Below are 21,902 nucleotides of genomic sequence, written 5' to 3' on the forward strand. Positions count from 1 at the left end.
TGTGTGCATGAACATGGGTATGGGCATGTTTGAAATGAAAGTGTTGAGGTAGAGAAACTTTGACACATTGTTAGATAAGGTTGGGATGCCTAACATGGGGAATCCAAGAAAAGTTAACTTTTGTTGAATGTTGAACAGAACATACTCTGCTGTTACTCTTTCTTTGCAATTTCTCTACAGTATGAGACCTAAAGCTTGACAATAATGGGTACAGATAACACCCATATATAATCTTTGTGGGTTTTTTTTATGGTGAGTTACAGCTTCCTTTCTTTTTTCTTTTTCATTTTCTCCCTGTTATAGTTTTGGTTACAATATCACTATATTTTGTTAGATAAGATTAGGGTATTATTAATAGGAAATACAATTATAAATTAATAATGTAAGAGAAGCAGAAGTTTGCAAGAGATTTTGCAGGGGGTGAAGTGCTTGATCCCATGTGATCAAGTGAGAGTAAAAAACAATCTGAGCATACCTGTTTTTATCTTGAAGAATTATGCCACAATGCGTCCATATATGTTTTTCTAATGTTTCTTTGAATTATTGGAGTTAATTCTCAACGAAGGCAGAATTCTATGTTAGTTGTGGGAATAGTTATTAATGATATGGAGAACAACCAAATTTTGCAATAAAGAGCATATTGTATAGAAGAACAAAAATAAATAATAGCTGTAGTCACTTGTTTAGTCGCTAAGTCGTGTCTGACTCTCCTGCACTGGCAATTGGATTCTTTACTACGAAGCCACCAGGGAAGCCCAACAATAGTCATGGTGATGATCAAAGATGTCGATGAGCATTAATGAAAGGTCCCGGAAAGCAAAGGTATTCTAATGACAGAGTAGTGACTGGAACAGAGAGCATGGAAAGTGAATTGTGCCAGGGATTACATTTTAAACGGCAAGGATAATCTGGCATAGGAAATAAAACCACAAAACAATTGATTCCATGTATTTAAGCAAGAGAAATGTAGAAGTCCAAAAAGAGCCCTTTTTTGCGTCACAAAATTATACTAGCATATGTCTTCTTTCGTTATCTTCAGATTTCTCTAATTTATCAGATGATTCGAACCCAAGGCAGGGAGAACAATGCTCTACTATGATGTCAGTGCTTTAGGAAAAAAGAGCCAGGAATTTGAAACGTAAGCTTTTTGCAAGTACAAAGATATCATTGTTGCTGCTGCTGGGCTTCTAGAATAACTGTGCGATTGTTAATTATGAAAATAGATAATAGTCGTGAATACAATTTGTCTTCTAATAGGAGTGCTATGCCACTAAAGCACACACAATGGAGATCACAAGAACAATCAACAAAGTGCAGGATATTGGGACTTGCGTGTGTGTCTGCTCAGTCGTTCAGTCGTGTCCGACTCTTCCCGACCCCATGGACTGTAGCCTACCAGTCTCCTCTGTCCATGGGATTTCCCAGGCAAGAGTACTGGAGTGGGTTGCCATTTCCTTCTCCAAATATATTAGGACAACTTACTTTAAAACTGCAATACAGTCGAAATATACTGTTCAGAACACAGAATTGTCTCATGAGTGAATAATGAAGTAGCCGTGATTTATTAGCTTTATTTAAAGCTGTCTACAAGTTGAACATTTTAAAGCACTTTTTTTTTTTTTTTTAAAACACCTCTGCAATTTCCTGGAGCCATGATTTCTTTTTTTTTTGAGCCACAGTGGTTAATCAGATTTTGGTGTTTCAGTAATTATGTCAATTAATGTATGCTGAGAGTAATTTCATTTGTTGAAACGGATACCAGGTGAATATGTAATTAGTAGAAGGTTGTCTCTTTAAGGTTTGGTGTGCAATTTTCCAAGATAGCCACAGTATGGAGAGTAGAGTTTTAAATTATAATAATTTCTGGTTAGGGACCAAACTAGGATCTACTTGATTTCCTGACAACTGAAGTAAAATGACAGTTTCTTCCCACCTTCTCCTACCAATCAAAGACACATTATAGGGTGAATAATCATCCCAATTTGCCCAGGATAGTCCCACTTCTGGAACTAAATGTCCTCTACCTAGAGAAATCCTTTGGTTCAAAGCAAAAAAAGCATAGTCAGTCACCTTAATACACACATCTCACTTGAAAATAAATACTGTACTTACGTAGTTTTTAGAAGTCATAGGTTTCCCTGATGGTTCAGCAAGTAAAGAACCCACCTGCAATGCATGAGACACAGGAGATGCTAGTCTGATCCCTGGGTGGGGAAGATTCCCTGGAGAAGAAATGGCAACCCACTCCACTATTCTTGCTGAAAAATCCCATGGATAGACAGGGCCTGGGGGCTACAGTCCATGGGGTTGCAAAGAGTTGGACACAACTGAGCGACTGAGCATGCACACAACATATAGAAAAGCAATTTAAAAATAAATTTTCATCCATATTGTCACTAAACTTTATATGGAGAATATATAATTTAACAATTTAAAAAAGCAATTTTAGTCACACATACATACAAGTCTATGTCACTGATTAACAAATGCACATCCTCACAAAACTGTATGTATAATTTTAATGAATCCATGAAATTATAACATATTTCCATGTTATATTACTTAATTACCTTTTATTGTAGGACATTTATGTTGTTTTTCTGTTTTTTCCTCATTACAAATGATAATGTTATAAATATCTTTGTATATATAATATTCCTCTTTTAAATTTAAGAAATATAACTTTGGGGGAAAACATACATATGGTAGAATTGTATTGACAACATATAAACAGTTAAAATTATAAATATTTTCTTCTGCTAGTTTCTTATCAGCTACCCTGCTATTTAAATAACTGTGACATGAAAATTCCTGGTCATATGAGCCTATTCTAGAAACTGGCTACTAGTCTTATTTGGCTAGTTGAAACAATGTGTTTATTTGTTTGTTCTGAATGTCAGTAAATTTTCATTACAAATGAAAATGTTGTTTCCTCTTTTTAGGATTTTTCAAAAGAATAATTGCACTTGGAGGAAAATGAGGTCACTGGGTAATCACAATTTCATAAAGAAACATCTACTGTGTTCCAAAATTGACAGAGGCATCGAGGACACAGAAATATTACCAAGTCATTTTTGAAAACAGATGTTTGGTAGGAGCCAATTTTTATACTAAGCCTGACCAATGAACTCTCCCTTGATGCTTCCCTTTAGGATTTCTGAAGTAGAGGTATGAAAATCTAAAAACTCAAGTCCTCTTCTGTACTGTAATTAAAAAAGAACAGCCTGAGCCTACAAAATCTAAACTTAAATACAGAACGGATAAGTCATCAAATCAGTTAACATTTATTGGGTAACTGCCATTGCCTGGCCAGTCCCTATCTGGTAGAGTTTATCAAGTGATAGAAAAAAGTCACGAAATGTGTGAATTAGAAAATTATAGAATAATTTTAATTGGAAAATAATAGAATCATGTGGTAAGTTTCGTAACAGTAGTGTGGAAAAAGAGGGTCGTGTCTCCTTGTGCACCTGCTTATTTTTAGTATGTATTTGGCTGCACGGTCTCAGTTGTGGCAGGCCAGATCCTCGGTCTTCATCGGGAATTCCCTCATCCGGATCAAACCCAGGCCCCCTGCACTGGGAGTGAGGAGTCTTAGCCACTGGACTACGAGAGAAGTCCCAACCTGTGTATTTACAATGACAAAAACTGTAAACAACCTAAATGTCTGTAGACAAGATATAAATAAATACGTTATGAAATAATAATACACTGGGATACTAGGCAACAATGAAATGAATGTATAGGAACTATATGTATCTATGCCAATAACTCTTACAAATAAAACACTGAATATAAAAAGCAAGTTTTAGAAGAATAGATTCAGGTTGATATCATTCATGTAAATTTTGAAACATGCAAAAGAATATATTGCTAAATGCATGCAACGATAAGCATGGAATTCAGGATAACGATCCTCTGTTGGGAGGGTGGGGCAGGGGGAGGCGGGCTAAGAAGTGGAGAGGAAGGAAGACCTAGTACCAAAGGAGATACATAGGAGGGTTCAAGTATTTTGGAAATGTTTTATTTCTCAAGCTTCTGGGAGAGTACATGATTGTTGATTATATTATTTTGAAAAATATAACAGTACATTGAGATATACACAAATCAAAGTGCCACATAAGCAGAGAAGAGGCTGCTGATTCTGAATGGAAGCAGCAATCTGCATAAGCTTTTTGGATGAGTTGGGACTGATGGATAAATTGGTCTTGATGGATGAGTAGACATTCAGTAAGTCCAGATGGCAGGAGAGGAGATTCTGGGGTGATGGACGAGCATGGGCAAAGGCATGGAAATGTTCCATGCAAGAGATGACTTAGTATGTGTAGAAATATATATACTGAAATAAAGGAAGTTAATAAAGGAGGTCAATACTGTAACTGGGACCAGACCATCAAAGACCTTGAACTGAAATGTAAATAATTTACTAGGCTGAAATGTAAAATAATGTAAAATAATTTACTAGGCTTTGTAAATGTGTGTATGTGTATGTGTGTGTGTGTCAGTTGCGTCCGACTCTTTGAGACCTCATGGACTGTAGCTCACCAGGCTCCTCTGTCCGTGGGATTTCCCAGACAAGAATACTGGAGTGGGTTGCTATTTCTTTCTCCAGGGAATCTTCCTGACCTGGGGATCGAACCTCGGATTCTTTACCACTGAGCAGGCTTTGTAAATATGTGCTTGTAAATGGGTCTGGACTATAATTTGTTATATTCTTCATGTAATTCCAAAGGATTGATAATTTCTTCAATCAAGATGTTATCTGAATCTGATCCTTTTAGATCTATCAGATCAGATCAGTTGCTCAGTCGTGTCCGACTCTTTGCAACCCCATGAATCGCAGCACGCCAGGCCTCCCTGTCCATCACCAACTCCCGGAGTTCACTCAGACTCATGTCCATCGAGTCAGTGATGCCATCCAGCCATCTCATCCTCTGTCGTCCCCTTCTCCTCTTGCCCCCAATCCCTCCCAGCATCAGAGTCTTTTCCAATGAGTCAACTCTTCGCATGAGGTGGCCAAAGTACTGGAGTTTCAGCTTTAGCATCATTCCTTCCAAAGAAATCCCAGGGCTGATCTCCTTCAGAATGCACTGGTTGGATCTCCTTGCAGTCCAAGGGACTCTCAAGAGTCTTCTCCAACACCACAGTTCAAAAGCATCAATTCTTTGGCACTCAGCCTTCTTCACAGTCCAACTCTCACATCCATACATGACCACAGGAAAAACCATAGCCTTGACTAGACAGACCTTTGTTGGCAAAGTAATGTCTCTACTTTTGAATATGCTATCTAGGTTGGTCATAACTTTCCTTTCAAGGAGCAAGCGTCTTTTAATTTCATGGCTGCAGTCACCATCTGCAGTGATTTTGGAGCCCCAAAAAATAAAGTCTGACACTGTTCCACTGTTTCCCCATCTATTTCCCATGAAGTGATGGGATCAGATGCCATGATCTTCGTTTTCTGAATGTTGAGCTTTAAGCCAACTTTTTCACTCTCCACTTTCACTTTCATCAAGAGGCTTTTGAGTTCCTCTTCACTTTGTGCCATAAGGGTGGTGTCATCTGCATATCTGAGGTTATTGATATTTCTCCCAGCAATCTTGATTCCAGCTTGTGTTTCTTCCAGTCCAGCGTTTCTCATGATGTACTCTGCATATAAGTTAAATAAACAGGGTAACAATATACAGCCTTGATGTACTCCTTTTCCTATTTGGAACCAGTCTGTTGTCCCATGTCCAGTTCTAACTGTTGCCTCCTGACCTGCATAGAGGTTTCTCAAGAGGCAGGTCAGGTGGTCTGGTATTCCCATCTCTTGAAGAACTTTCCACAGTTTATTGTGATCCACACAGTCAAAGGCTTTGGCATAGTCAATAAAGCAGAAATAGATGTTTTTCTGGAACTCTCTTGCTTTTTCCATGACCCAGTGGATGTTGGCAATTTGATCTCTCGTTCCTCTGCCTTTTCTAAAACCAGCTTGAACATCAGGAAGTTCACGGTTCACATATTGCTGAAGCCTGGCTTGGAGAATTTTGAGCATTACTTTACTAGCGTGTGAGATGAGTGCAATTGTGCAGTAGTTTGAGCATTCTTTGGTGTTGCCTTTCTTTGGGATTGGAATGAAAACTGACCTTTTCCAGTCCTCTGCCCACTGCTGAGTTTTCCAAATTTGCTGGCATATTGAGTGCAGCACTTTCACAGCATCATCTTTAAGGATTTGGAATAGCTCAACTGGAATTCTATCACCTCCACTAGCTTTGTTTGTAGTGATGCTTTCTAAGGCCCACTTGACTTCACATTCCAGGATGTCTGGCTCTAGGCCAATGATCACACCATCATGATCATCTGGGTCATGAAGATCTTTTTTGTACAGTTCTTCTGTGTATTCTTGCCATCTCTTCTTAATAGCTTCTGCTTCTGTTAGGTCCATACCATTTCTATCCTTTATCAAGCCCATCTTTGCATGAAATGGTCCTTTGGTATCTCTGATTTTCTTGAAGAGATCTCTAGTCTTTCCCATTCTGTTGTTTTCCTCTATTTCTTTCAAATCCCTTATGATTATACAGTGGAAGTGAGAAATAGATTTAAGGGCCTAGATCTGATAGATAGAGTGCCTGATGAGCTATGGAATGAGGTTCATGACATTGTACAGGAGACAGGGATCAAGACCATCCCCACAGTTGGGGCATAGACTTGGATTACCATGATATTGAATGGTTTGCCTTGGAAATGAACAGAGATCATTCTGTCATTTTTGAGATTGCATCCAAGTACTGCATTTTGGACTCTTTTGTTGACCACGATGGCTACTCCATTTCTTCTGAGGGATTCCTGCCCGCAGTAGTAGATATAATGGTCATCTGAGTTAAATTCACCCATTCCAGTCCATTTCAGTTCTCTGATTCCTAGAATGTTGACATTCACTCTTGCCATCTCTTGTTTGACCACTTCCAATTTGCCTTGATTCATGGACCTGACATTCCAGGTTCCTATGCAATATTGCTCTTTACAGCATCAGACCTTGCTTCTATCACCAGTCACATCCACAGCTGGGTATTCTTTTTGCTTTGGCTCCATCCCTTCATTCTTTCTGGAGTTATGTCTCCACTGATTTCCAGTAGCATATTGGGCACCTACTGACCTGGGGAGTTTCACTTTCAGTATCCTATCATTTTGCCTTTTCATACTGTTCATGGGGTTCTCAAGGCAAGAATACTGAAGTGGTTGGCCATTCCCTTCTCCAGAGGACCACATTCTGTCAGATCTCTCCACCATGACCCGCCCATCTTGGGTTGCCCCACGGGCATGGCTTAGTTTCATTGAGTTAGACAAGGCTGTGGTCCTAGTGTGATTAGACTGACTAGTTTTCTGTGAGTATGGTTTCAGTGTGTTTGCCCTCTGATGCCCTCTTGCAATACCTACCATCTTACTTGGGTTTCTCTTACCTTGGGCTCTTCAAATAAAAATAAAATCATGAACCATCACAAGTCATCTACCAAATCCAATTGAGAAACTCATCTGAAAGGTCATTATAATCAGTAGTAAATACAGAGATCTCCCATTGGTAGCATTAAAGAGTCATTTAAATTTTTTCTTATGATTATCCATCAATTTCACTACCTGACCATGTCAGTGACTCTTCAAGTAGAAAGGATTGCCCTAAGAAGGGATGGGAAGATTAATTGGTTTTGTGAAAATCTAAAGCTTGTTAAATTTGCCAGAACTACCTTTCATGTGACCATCATGTGGTCACCAGCAGGTATCTTTCATTGGGTTCATGTGGCAGAGTCTCAAGATTATGGGTTGAGCAACGTGTAAGTCATCAGGGGCCACCTGCAGAGACGATGAAAGTTTATTATATAATATTACGAAAGCAGCACAACATATAGCAAATTGAACTACATGTTTTCTCCCCCCACTTTTTTTGCACATTAAAACTGCAGTTTGAAAAACAACTTCCAGCACAGAAAAGAATTAAAACAGCAGGTGATAATTAGGGCAAAGTTACAACAATGTTACTGCTGATGGGCTATCTGTCAGTTAATGCAAGCTATCACTTCTCCCTAGGAATAGTTATTATTAAAAACGACTTATGAGTGTTAAAGAGGGACATTAAATGTGTTAGTCTCCTTATTTGCTCATTTGGAAATGGTGTAGTTAGGTCCATTAACCAGCCTAGTTCTACCTTGGTCTCGGGGCAGACACACACACAAAGTATGCAACTGAAAGTTATTAACGACCAAAACATAAACCTTAGTGCCTTGAGTTAAAAATCAATTTTCCTAATAAATTAAACTCAAACATTATATACCAGTATGTAATATCAAGAAGAATGTATTAATAATTGCCATGTTGGCAGAGTACAAAGTGCAAGACTTAGAAGGATATAAAAATTTAGTAATTTAGAAAATCTGATACCAAAAAAAATAGCTACTGCTGCGTTGGGAGGCTCAGAGTATAGTTCAGTTGTTGAGCTATAATGGTATTCTCTGACTAGCCAAGGTTGAATGTTCAAGATGTAGTTTGAGTATTAATCATTGATTCAAATAAAAGATTGCACAACTGGAGAGGCTCTCCTGGGTTAAGTAGTTTATTCCTGAACTCAGATGTAAGTTTTTTCCTTTGTGTATTCCAGAAGTACTTGAATGTCTTCCCTGCTAAACAAGCAACCTCTTTTGGAATTATTTTTTTTAGCTTTACTCTTCATCAACTACAATCTTTTAGCTAAGAATTCACCGAAGCTTTTGCTGATACGACTTACCAGCTAATTCAAGCTGCCCATTTCAAGTTTAAGCTTTATCGTTTGTTGTGCCTAATAAGAAATCTGATGATATGCTATGCTTTATTTTGGTTCACTTGCAGTATTCTCTCGTATAGTCATACTGCGTGGCGTTGTGTGAATAAACCATAGCTTATTTATCCATATTACTGTTGATGAGCATTTGGGTAGTGAAGTACTCATATGTACACAAACAATATCCCCACATAGGATTAATTTTTTTTTTTTTGCTGTCTAAGGGTAATATACATAGAAAGACGTGTAATTTGATGAAGTTTTACACACTGAGCACACATGTGCAACCAACACCAAGCCCAGGAAACAGAACATGACCAATTTATGGCCCCTCTCAGTCATTAGCTCTCTTCAAGGGTAACCACTAGCTTAACTTCCAATAGCACAAATGAGTTTTGCTTGTTTTTGTAGAAAACAAACTCTTGTACGTCTCACTTTTTTATTTAGCATCATATTTATGAGATTCATATATATTACTGCATTTAGAAGCAAATTGTTCATTCTTAGTGATGTATAGTGTTCCATTATATATCACTAATTATTTATCTACTTTACTGTCAATGAACACTCTGGTTGTTTTCCACTTTGAGGGTTATGATAAATAATGTTGCTCTGAGCTGTTTAATAGATATCTTTTGGTATATATTTGATATTGGTTTATGCCTAGGAAACGAATTTCTGGGCCAAAGCATCTTCATGTGTTTAACTTTAGTAGACACAGTCTTTGATCTTTTGAGGAATCATTCTGAGGAAGGCATTTCAGTATAACCATTATGAGAACAACTTTTGGGGTCACTCAGACCAAATTTAGCTTATAAAAGAGTCATACCACTTTGTGCTTAAACTTCTTAAGCTTCAGCTTACTTATCTGTGTAATAGGTATAATAAAATCTTTCTCAAAATATGAGACTTAAGTGAGATATTTATTTTAATGCAAGTTAGCACAACGACTGGCACATAGTAAGTGCTTAGGTTATTATATGGTGGTTATTAATCATTAGCTTTTACAACATAGACAATATGGAGAATCTGAAACAAATATGGGCAATATAATCCACAGTTTTAATTCTCTGATGGAAGAAAATTGAGACTCTGACCCAAAAGGCATTACCAATTCCAGGGAGCATTACACTTGGACCCTGAAAAAAAATCATTTAAACATTATCCCAAAATGCATTTGCAAATTACTCTTGCCAGAGGCAAGGTTCTTGGATGCAGTGCATTAACATCCATTTTTTCCCCCACCAGACTTTACTCTTTAAAGATAAGACTGCCAAGGGCTACTCTGGAAAGTCACTAGTATTATACTTTTTATTATATTTGCCAATTTCACACTTTCCTCAACCCAACCCCCAAAGTTGTTGAAAAGCGACTGTAAGGACATTAGCTCCTAGTTTTCTTTGAAACTTACCAGTATTTATGTTCCACATTCTTAAAAATACTAAAAATAAGCCCAGATTCTTGTTTTAAATGACAGAGACCTTGCCCCCTGCCCCCCTTTTTTCTTTTCTTTTCTAGGAATGTGCTTGATAACATCAGGGTGGATTTCAGCAGCTGCTGTGACAATGCCTGAGAGTTACCACAGAAGTTTCACTGTGTACCGAGGTACTGTTTTAGTTAATGGCTTTAGGGGCAGCAGATTCAGTTATCTTAGGTAATTTTGGAAGGTGGCACCCTGTTCCTGATAAATTGCATCAGATCCCATTTATCAGTTACTAGTTTCAAGAAATTAAGCAGTCAGTCTCCTTTTGATAAGGCCAGAGGTAGACCTGAAAGGGGACTTTCTGAACATTTAATTGAACCTCTTTTGACTTACAAAACTAGTCATTCAACAGTCTTGCCTAAAGTCAAATGGTTTGTTTCCGGCACAGACATCAAGCTAGAATCTTATTCCCGGTTTAGTGTTTGCTTCTCTTTGCTCTTGCTTCTTGGTGGCCACCATCCCCTAATCCTGTCCTGTCCCACCCTCTACCTCAATTTCATAAAAGTCCATACCTGGGGACTTTTGAACAAGTTGTGGGGACTGAACAAGTTGTGCCTTAAGGAAATGACCATTGTCATTTGAATTAAATTGTTTTAAGTGCAAGATGAGTGAGGTTTTTCTGCTAGAACATTAAGATCCAAGAAGGAAGACCTTGTCTATTTTCTGGACCACTGTATTCTCAGCACCTGTGCCTGGTACATAACAGACCCTGATCCGTGTTAAATGAAGAAATGAATGAATAAATCTTGCGTACGTCAGGTTGCCATGTCCTTCGTCTTTTCCACCTCCTTCCAGTTGTACTAATAAAAAAGTGCATATTTAGAGTCTAAAGAGGAGAAATCATGAACAAAGCGTCCGGTACGGTGCCTGATTCATTGAGGGCAATTAAAAAACGTCGGGTCATTTTCCCTTTCTTCCTTCCCAAGTGTAGGGTACTGGGGGTATGGGGTGATATGCCATGGTGTTTATATGCCTGGACATAAAGTGACGTGGGTAACTAACAGGCTGGGGAGAAAGGACTGTCGACGTCTTTCTGATCCGTATCAGAAATTCCAGTGCCCCGAAAAATGTACAGCTATATTACCTAGAAAGGCTAGTCGCATTTGTTGATTGATTCTGGGCTGCAGTCAACTCTTAATACAAGTTTTTTATAAACATTAGCTACTTTGCGGCAGGATGAAGCACAGTGACAGGAAAAGCAGGGACCCCTCTCCCTTCTCCACAAATAAAGGAACTCCTCTGTGGCAGGGGCTGCGTTTTGCGTGTCTAACGGGTCCTCGGTCAGGGGCGGTCCCCACCCCTCCAGCCCCGCCTCCGCGCCCTCTCGGAGGCGGCAGTCGAGGTTCAAGTTCGGTCCCTGGACGCTCGCTCCCCGCTCGCGCGTCTCTAGGCTCCCCCCGCCCCCCAACCCCGCAGGCTAGGAGGGCTCAGAGGTCATTCGGGTGCTGGGTCACTCGGCCACTCGCTGTGCTACCACGTGGGAACAAAGTTTCCAACTCTGCGGTGGGGCCTCCCACCCAGTGCCCCCCAGCGGAGCAGAGGTCCGCACTTCGGCACCCGCTAGCTTTTTTATCGCTTGCAGTCGCAACCCCCCATCTGGGGGACTCCCTCCGCCACCCCCCCGTAACCCCTCTCTGAAATCCCTCCTTCCCTCGCTGCTCAAGTCGCCCTAGGAAAACACCCTAGGGGCCTCTGGAGAAGGCGGCCCGAGCGCCTCCCGCGGGCCTGGGGTAGGGGGTCCAAGGACAAGTGTCCCGAGGAGCGCGCGGGGGGCGCGGAGCTGGGCGCGCGGGGTAGACTGGTGACAGCGGCCCGCACGGCGTCCCCAGCGCGACTGGCGGGAACATTCCGCGGCTCCCACACCCTCGCGCGCCAACTCTGGCGGGTCGCAGTAAACCCCGAGCTAACTGACCCCTCCACGCCCCCAAGCCGCCCTCACGCCCCGCTCCCGGCTCGCCTCCGCCCCCAGTGCGCAGGCCCGGCCGCCCCAGCGCGCATGCCCTGGGCTCGCGAGCGCGGCCAGCCCCCAGCCTTGTGCTTTCTACACACTCTACAACTGGGGAGGGGGCGGGGGCGGAGGGAGCCCGGCCGGCCACGTGATCCAGCCGGCCGGGGCCGCGGGGGCGGGAGCGCGCGCCGAGCGAGGCGCGGGGAGGGCGGTGCGCGTGCGCGCGGCGCGCGCGGGCGGGCGCCGGGCTGGGCTGAGGCGGGCGGCGGCGGCGGCGCGGCAGTGGGCCGGCCGCGGAGGGGGAGGAGCGGGAGCTGAGCGAGGCGGGCGGGCGGAGGATGGGGCCGTGCCCGGGCTCCCGCTGCAGCCGCCCGCGGACACGCCGTGCACCCTCCGGATCGGGGCTCTCGCGGCGGCATCTGTGGCAGCGTTAGCGGCGGCGGCGAGAGCGGCGTTCCCGGCGCTTCCTGGCCGCGCTTCTCCCTTCAGGCTGGGCGAAGAGAAGAGGCAGCGGCGGCGGCGGCACACCGGCGTCTCTCCCGCTGGAGATTTCTTTCTGCTTTCCTCGTCGACTGACTGACTGCCCCCCTCCCTTTTTTTGAGGAAGGGTGACCTCTTTGGGACTGGAAAAAATATTTTTTTGAGGTGGGGGGAGGTGGGTGGCAGCGTCAGGGGCTGTTTCTTCTCTTCTTTCATCTCCCTTTCCTTCCCCCTCCGAGCCCGAAAAGCAAACCCCACAACTGCTCCAGCATCCTCCTTCCCTTCCTCCACCGCTTCCAGTTTCGCCCTCTCCCCTCCTAATTATTTCATTATTATGCTCCCCTCTCTGGGGGGTCTCGTCCCTCTCAGGTCCCTCGGAAGCCTTGGCCTCCCCTGGATGCATTTCTTAAAAATTTTGGAGCCAGGGAGTGAGTTTTCTCTGAGGCGTGTGTGAGAGGCGGCGGGGGTGTTTTCCTGCGCGAGGGGCGGGTGAAGTTCATTGCCCCCACTTTTCCCGCGACCTTTTTCGGGCCGGATTTGGAGTCGCGGGGGGCGGGCAGGCGTTTTCGGGGGGCGGGGGGCGCGGCGGAGAATGGCTGCGGGGAGGGCTCCCCGGAGCCTCCCAGTCTCTTGATCAAAGCATTCCGCTATTCTGATTTATTGCCTGCTTGGTGAGTTATTTTTTTTTTTCCCCTCTAAAGGAGACCTGTGTGTTCAGCCATTACTTTGCTCGGCGCTGCTCACAGGAATCTCCGACCCTCGGTGCTGTGGGCAGCCCCGCACTTGGGCTCCTCGCCTCTCGCCCTCGCTCCCGTCCCTCCTCCCTCTCTCCGCCCCTTCCCCCTTTTCTTTCTCCTCTCTTTCTTCCCCACTCTCCCTTCTTTCGGCCGCCGTCTCCCCCGCGCCCTCCTCGGGGCGGAGGGAAGCCGAGAAGGGGGAGGGAGGGGTTGGTGTCAATTTTTTTGTGCGGCCGCGGCCGGAGCCTGTGGCGGGCAGGCAGCGAGCGGGGAGACCCCGGCGCGGCAGAGCCATGGATGGCCCGACGCGGGGCCATGGACTCCGCAAAAAGCGGCGGTCGCGGTCACAGCGAGACCGGGAGAGGCGCTCCCGGGGCGGGCTGGGGGCCGGCGCGGCCGGCGGCGGCGGGGCCGGCCGGACCCGGGCGCCCTCGCTCGCCTCGTCGTCGGGCTCCGACAAGGAAGACAATGGGAAGCCCCCGTCCTCCGCCCCGTCCCGGCCCAGACCCCCGCGGAGGAAGCGGCGAGAGTCCACCTCGGCCGAAGAGGACATCATTGATGGATTTGCCATGACCAGCTTTGTCACTTTTGAAGCGCTGGAGGTAAGGGGGACCCCCCTCCCCCCCGGTTTCCCTTTATAGGCACGACCCCCTCCCTCCTCGGCTGTGCTCGGCTCTGCTGCCTCCCCCCGCCGCGCTCCGGTCGGTCTGGCTGTCTGTCTGTCTGTCTAGGCTGAGGTCTTATTGTTGGGGCGGGGGGGTAGCTGGGGGCGCGGGTAGACAGGCAGCAGGAGGGAATCGCCAAGCCGTGCCTGGTCTCCTGGTCTCCTCGTTCTCGCTCGCCTTCCCCTTGCGCCTCCTCCCCGCACCCCCTCCACAGCAGATGGGCAGAAAGAAAGGGGTTCAGGCATCACAACAATGCGCCCCCCTCCACGGAGAGCTCTGCCCTTATTGCTTCCTCCTCTCCCTCCCCAATCATGGCTTCTTGGCTGGTGGAAGTCTCTTTGCTGGGTTTGGGGCGCCTGTGGACGGTTCTCTGTGTGCTTTCTACAGAGCCATATGTCCCTGTGTGTGTGTGTCTGTGTAGTACAGACCTTTCCTGGGTGTCCTCGGGACCGGAGACTGACGGGGTTTTGTGGTTCTTTGCCCCCTTCCTCTACCCCTCTTTTTTTCTTTTCATTTCTTTTTTCTTTCTTTCCTTTTTTCTTTTCTTTTTTTGGTGAAGCTGGGGAAGGGGGCGTTTTCTCCTGGTTGGGAGAAAGGAGGGAGGAGAGGAGGGAGGAGAGGAAAGGATGGAATATCTTTCAGTATTCCGTTCGGGGCTCTATTACGGAAAGGGTTAATTGTAATATTATTTATACACATAACATGCACATGTGTGTGTATATGAACAATTCGGTTAAAAGACAGTAAAAGGTCCACCAGGGAGGACGGGTCGGAGGAAAGAATAAAATCCTAGCTGGTATCTGAAGGGCTTGTCACCCAATTGTCCCTCTCCTTTTCCTTTTTTTGTGTTTTCTTTTTCTTTCTGATTGGCTTTGTGTGTGTGTATATATCTGTGTGTATCTTTCTTTATTCCTTGGGCACCTGCAGCGTTGATTTCCAAATGCACATTTTCCTGCCAGCTAAAGGGCTCCTGGGGGTGTTGGTGGGGAGGGGGGCAAGTAGAGGGAGATTGTCCGGGGGTCAGAGGGAAACTCTCTTCACCTGGACGGATCTGGTTTGGTACTGGCATGGGTCACTGGCATGTATAAATAACCCCCTTTTCTCCTCCCCCATCTTCCTCTCCCCACCCCCAACACACCACACACACAGGCGCTTGGAGATTCTGCAGAGTTGGTCCACCTTTCTTAAGCACAAAACCAAGATAGGAGTTGGTTTCTAGGGTTTCCTGCACCTGATGTGATGGTGTGAGGTTCCTGAAAGAAACTTTTCCCTTTCCCTTTGGTTATTGCTGTTATTATGGTATTGTTTGCAGTGCTCAAATGCAATCTTTGTTGATGACAGCTTAGATCTCACATGCAGTAACTGTGCAGGTTTAGATTGCTGTGTGTGTGTGTGTGTGTGTGTGTGTTTGGGTGTCAAGTTTAAACATTTTTTGAAAGGAAGCCTTCCTGTTAGGGTTATTCTTTTCTGTTTGAACTGCTTTTTGGTTGGGCTCCTGGTGGTTATGGTGGTGGATGGTGGCCAGTGGTTGGGGAGGAATGGAGAGTGGTGGTGTTGGTGGCCATAGATTTTGATATTAGTGATTGAATCAGTTATCCTCTGGTTCTAGAACTGGTACTTTATTGACTAAAATGGATCTTACATAGTTCTTTTGAGTGTTGAGGCTCACCACTTATTAGGATAATTCTAACTGTGGCTTCAACTTTGCCAATGTGGGGAGGGTACTGAACAGTGTGACTTCTTTCTCTCTGTCTCTCTCTCGCTTTAAAATAGGAATTGAAATGGTAGTATGTATTCTAGTATGTGAATTAGAAAGTGCTGCCTAAAATTTGATTGTTATCAGTGGTTGGTTTAGGACACTGTTTGTAAGAGCTGCTTACAAGTGGTTTTGCTGCCAGCATGGTTATCCTGGGCTCTGTGTGGCCCCTCACAGTAAGTAAGCAAGAGGGGCCTGCAGATTTCCACAAACCTTTTTGAAGGTCAAGTAAAGATAAATATAGCACATGCAGTTATTTTTGGTGGTTTTACTTTTAATAAATACTTGATGGGCTTGTGTATCTATCCATTTGGCTTTTGACAGAAAATTTGCCCATTCTAGTTTCTTTTGGGTGTAAAAAACTTCTAATTTTTAAAGAAGACCAAGTTTGAAGTGTACCATTAATACTATTCCTTTTCTTGCTGTGATTATTTTTCTGCTGTTTTTCTAGATTCAAAACCCAGGTTACTTTGGTTAGCTGAATATTATAATACCTTCATATCTGAATATCATTTGCATATCTCTGGTTATACAGGTCTAACTTTTAAAAAAGTTTCTTTAAACTTTACAGAAAAATGTAAACATATCCAAAAATACAGTATAACAAACTCCAAGGTGCACAACCACCTAGGTTCAACAGTTGTCTTTCTAAGTGGTAATGACTCGGGGGAAAAAAAAAAAACACACCCAAACTCATAGTATTATCACACCTAGGTGAATTAACAACAGATCCCTAATATCAAATATCTTCACATGCATTTATGTTTAGGAGTCCCAATTTTTGTAGGAAAGCTGCAAATATACTTTTCAGGTTAAAAAAATATATAGTGGGGAATAAAAATCATCATGTATATCTGGTTCTGTGGGACAGCATAGATCTCTTTGTGGCTTATCACATCTGTGTCCATGCTTCATAGTCAGGCATATGTGTATGGTGATCATTAAAATCTCTGGTTTCCTGTTGTCCTCAGTTTGGAAGATTTACTGAATTATCACTAAGAAATGTGAGGGTTTGTTAGGAAACAGGCAGCTAAACTATGAACTTGGACAGGAATGTATAATACAAGAGTACTTGTAAATGTTAAGAATTATCATGTATGATAAGAATTATCCTAAATACATACTATGTTTTTGTGTCTAGAAATGAAAGCAGTTGTCACCACGGATCATTAGAGTTGCTGCTAGTATGATGTTGTGATAAGAAACCAGAAATATTGGCTTGCATAGCGAGGCTTTTAAACTTAGGCTTGATTCAGAGCTACTAGTAGCTAGCAAACTGTGGAGTGTATACTTTTGGTGTTAATGGACACATCATTTGACTCCATGGTTTGGTTTCTGTCTTGAGTGGCTGATTTTGACTTCCCTTTAAAAAGAAAGAGGCTCCTAACTCATAGTGAAATGTCCTAATAAAATTGTTCCAGACTAATGGTTTTACTCATAATACTGGAGGAAAAATAAGAAATTTGTCTAATGAGAACCATAATTTTTATGTGGATTTATTTTTCACTCTTGTTGGATTCTTATTTAAAATGATGAAAGCTTTGGACAGAGTTTGAGAAGTCCCACACTTTATACAGTGAAACTGGCAGAGGTAGTTTCGTATTCTGCAGGGACACTTGTCTTGAGTAATTGTGCCCTGAAGTTCAAGTATGTGATTGTGAAGAGTCTTGTGATAGAAGATAAGAGGGTAAGTGAGGAGGCTAAAGTTGAACATGGTGTTCTTTTCATTATGCATTTGAGCAGCACTATTATCATTTGGTATGGTACTATTTACTTGAATATTCTTTGAATGAGAGTGACTATCCCCAGATATCAAGCCTCATTAAAAAGTGGTTTTCAGCAAACAAAGTATAAATGGGAATGTTGGGATCTAGTACTGCCAGTGTACCCTGATGTGCCAGATGATATTGCCTTTCTGTTATTTGCATTTTTTTTTTCTGTGTAATCTTGATTAGGAAGCCATATGAACACTATGGCTGAAAACCTGCAAATCCATTTGTTTCCCCTTCACTTGGCTCTTGTGCCCTGGTTTCTTAGGGGAGCCTCCTTATATACAACTGACCAAGGGAAGCAGAGATGAAATGGAGGGATTAACAGACAGGAGGCCAGTTGGAGCTTTGCAGGCTTGTAAAAATGAAGGAAGACTCATTTCTGGTGGATGGAGGATCAAACCAAGACTTTCATGGGGTCTTCATTTCCTTTGTGTTTCAGGGCTTACCCACACATTGATAGTGTAAGTAGGCTGTACAGAATTTGATGTACTTAGAGCATATCAGGCTCTGATAACTTACTGTGGTCAAATCTCACTTATTCAGTTTAAAAAAATATTAATCATGTTTCTTGTATCATTCAGCAAATATTTATGGAGTGTGTGATATGTGCAAGGTTCTAGAAGTGGGGGAAGTCTATATATATATAATAATATGTGTTATATATATATATAGTATCTTTGAAGGAGTGTGCAGTTCAGTTGGTAAATTAAGTCTAGCACTTACAGTTTTGAAACAGGCACTCAAATGCCTTATTCCAACTAAGTGCAGTAAGCTTTCAGAGAAGGAATAGTGAGATAGGCTGAAGTATTTGAGCAGCTTCCTGGAGAATATATGGGTCCTCGTAGGTTGAAGTGATTTGCATAGAGAGAGAGAGAGTGAGGATTGGGGAGGGGATTCTGAGAAGAGGGGATGGTGAACAAGACATAGAAACAAAATGAGTGACTAGGGTTTGAGGGGCTGTAGAAATGAGAACAAAATGGTGTAAGTAAAGAGTGGTTGTGTAGCCACCTTCCAGGCCAGGCTGTCCTAACTAGTTGAGTGATATTGGGAAGCTACTCTCTAAAGGAATCCTTTTCTTTTTGCACAAGTTGAGAGGTTTAAAGTAGTTTTAAAGCAAAGATACCCAAGCTAGAGGGAAACATAGTTCTCCAGGTGTTCGTAGGTTGTGTCCAGACCAAGAAATACAATTCTTCGCTCAGTTAATTTTGGAACTTGATGGGCCAGACAGAATTAAATGGGTAACTTGTTCTGCAAGGATTAGAAATCTTTTGTAATGTGTATGTAAGTTTTGAATGATAGAGAAAGAGATGTAATGTGACTTACTTCCTAATATTTGACCACAGGGAACTTTCATTCTTGTCATTGTAGTTCATAATCCAGTATGGGAATTGCTGGAAAAGATCTCAAAGGTCCCTTCCAGATCTTGGAACTTGATAATCTCTGAGTATGTTGGCTGATGATAGACAACTTGAAAACCAGGCACAAAAGTTTGAAATCAGGGTGGAAGCTGCTGCTTGAGTGGGAGTGGCAAGGGGAGTGTGAGATTTAAATAATGAGAGATGTAAATAATGATGATTAGTCCATTTCTCCTCCTTCCTTTTCCTGCCCCGTGTCAGCCCTTTCATTGATTGTTAGCAACCCCACCATGAAGTGAATATTGGTGAGTGGTTTTCATTAATGGTCCTTTCAGTGTGATAGTAGCCCAGTTCTAATGCTACCAAGCTACCTTCCAGCCAGAGGGAGTTTTTATCCTGTCTTGGTTCCTTCTGGTTTCTTCTGTTGCTGCTTTTTAGCAAGCTGGGAAAGAAGGCTGGATGAGAAAGGAGGTTGACACTGATGTTAAAATAAAGGTTTTAAATTATCTGCCTTTCGCTTGCTTATGTATGAAGTGTTCGTTCAAGAAAGGTCAGAACCCTTCGTCTGCTGTGGAACTGTGTTTTTGTTGCGTTTTTCGCTTCCTATCTTGGCAAGTTTGGGATGGTGCTATGGAGTAAATGGGTCAGTTCCAGCATTTCACTTTGGGCAGTTTGCATAGCGTTAGGATCTGAGGCGTTCCTAAGTGGTAAGAAAGTTTATAGAAGGAAAAAGGACTGTGAATAACATGCTTGGTTATGAAGTCAACTATTTTACTATACTTAACTGAATTTCAGTATTTCACTGTACAAGGCAGAGCATCACTTCAGGAGTATTTATGTGAGATGAGGTAGAATATTGCGATATGGTGATTCCAGGCACTTTGTGTTAGCTGTTGAGATGAATTGCTTTATATCTTTTTTGGAAGTAGACAGGGTATAAATGAATCAGTAAATTTAAAAACTGAATCACAGAGTCAGTGATTAGCCTTTGATCCTTTCTGAGAGTGTTTTCCTCTAGCTTTCACCATTGAAAAAGGGTTAAAAAAAGAACATTCAATATGATTCTAGGAGATTCAAGGAGCATTGAGGTGATAAAAAGATTCTAAGATCCTATACAACATTTCTATTTGCTGTCAAAAATAAATGACAATTATGTAGTGTGAGAGAATGCTAGGATTAAAGTCCCCAAGCTTAAAAAAACATATAGTTGAGAGCAGCTACTAAAGAATAATGTAGGTTCCACTTGCTAAATTTGAAAGCCTTTGGACATAAGGTCTGCTGCACTTTTTGATATGGAATGAGCAAAGAGAGAGAGAGAGAGAGAGAGAGAGAGAGAGTGTGTGTGTGTGTGTGTGTGTGTGTGTGTGGAGGGCGGATGGTGGGTTAGTGTTTTTACATTTTATTTTACCCCTATGCTGTAATACACTAATATACTAAATGTAGTCTAACTTTGTAAAAGTGCCTCATGCTATTTTTTCTCTCTAGAAACAACACTTTTTTCAGGGTCAGGATTAAAACCAGTATTTTGTTGATACAGGGAAAAGGTAATGGAATAGCAGCTATTCATTTGAGAAAGTTGTGGGGGAAAAGTCAGATTTAAAAACTCTCAAATAATTGAAGTTTGGAAGACCAGGATGGGAATTAATCAAAACTAATTTAGGGACATTTAGCTGGGTCAGAACAAGTTTTTCTTACACAATGTGTACCTGTTCCATGAATAGATGAATGCAGATTTTTCTTTCCTAGAAGTGGGGCATAGAATTAAAGGCTGTTGAGACCCTGAATTTGTGTTCCTTCTTCTAGGTTTAAACTGTGTTCTTCCTTCATTTCTTCTAATAAGCCTTCGGGGTAGGGGGTATGCAGGCAGTACCTTTCTGTCTAAGGTCACAGAAAATAGGTTCCTCTTGATGCTGTTAGTAACTGAGGAGGGGAGGGGTGGCTTTCACTTCGTCTGGGTTCCTTTGCTTGCTTAGGAAGAGACTATGATGGCTCAGGGGGTAAAGAATCTGCTTGTAATATGGAGATACAGGAGACGCAGGTTTGATTCCTGGGTTGGTAAGATCCCCTGGAGGAGGAAAATAGCAACCCACTCCAGTATTCTTGCCTGAAAAGTTCCATGGACAGAGAGTTGGTGGGCTATAGTCCATGGGGTTGCAAAGAGTTGGACTGAGCAGCTAAGCACAGGCAAGCACAGGCTTCTGTGTGCCAGGCCTTTCCAGTCTCGGTTCCATATTTTGCAAGGGGAATTGTAGCCTGAAATCGTTGGTATGGCTGCTGTCTTTATAGGTTTTTATTTCACCTACTAAAGGGAAGGGAAGTTGCTCAGTCGTGTCTGACTCTTTGCGACCCCATGGACTGTAGCCCACCAGGATCCTCCATCCATGGGATTCTCCAGGCAAGAGTACTGGAGTGGGTTTCCATTTCCTTCTCCATTTCACCTCCTAGTGCACGTGTCAGTCTCATCTTAGGGTCCAGTAGGTTCCCCACCACCCATTGCCTGCCTGCCTCCTTCCCACTCTCCCTTGCAACTTCCCTCCTTTCTTTCTCCTCTTCCTTTACTGAGGCCGAATCATCAAAATTATGAATGCAAGTTAATAAAAGGCAATGGATTTATGAAGTTCTGAATGAAATGTAGACACTTTAAATTCCAAACCTTCATTATTTGAACACTGACAGTCTGAGGGACTCTGAGGTTAGTACTGTGAGGGTAAATTTCTCAGTTTTCAGTTTTCTGAACTGTTATCAGCTCATCATTCTAATTTCTCGTTCATTTCTGAACTCTGGTTAGAGTGTGCCTGAGTAAATACCATAAATGACCAAGTACATGCAACGTTTTGTCATTTTGATTTGCCACCATACCTTGTAGTGCCGTATCTCTGGATCCAGGAAAACCCAAGTGCAGTAAAATGGAGTCACAAGAG

General features: G+C 42.9%; 1 protein-coding gene across 1 annotated transcript in view; it reads left to right on the forward strand.

Annotated features, from left to right (window-relative positions):
- The first annotated feature begins 12,517 nt into the window (after positions 1-12,517).
- Positions 12,518-21,902, forward strand: part of AUTS2 (activator of transcription and developmental regulator AUTS2) — a 1,212,191-nt gene continuing 1,202,806 nt past the window's right edge. The window contains 1 exon segment of the mRNA XM_070363017.1: positions 12,518-14,035. Within this exon segment, the coding sequence (XP_070219118.1) occupies positions 13,727-14,035 (309 nt within the window). The 5' untranslated portion in view covers positions 12,518-13,726.

Source organism: Bos mutus, chromosome 25 (assembly GCF_027580195.1).
Source record: "Bos mutus isolate GX-2022 chromosome 25, NWIPB_WYAK_1.1, whole genome shotgun sequence".
NCBI classification, from domain to species: Eukaryota; Metazoa; Chordata; class Mammalia; order Artiodactyla; family Bovidae; genus Bos; species Bos mutus.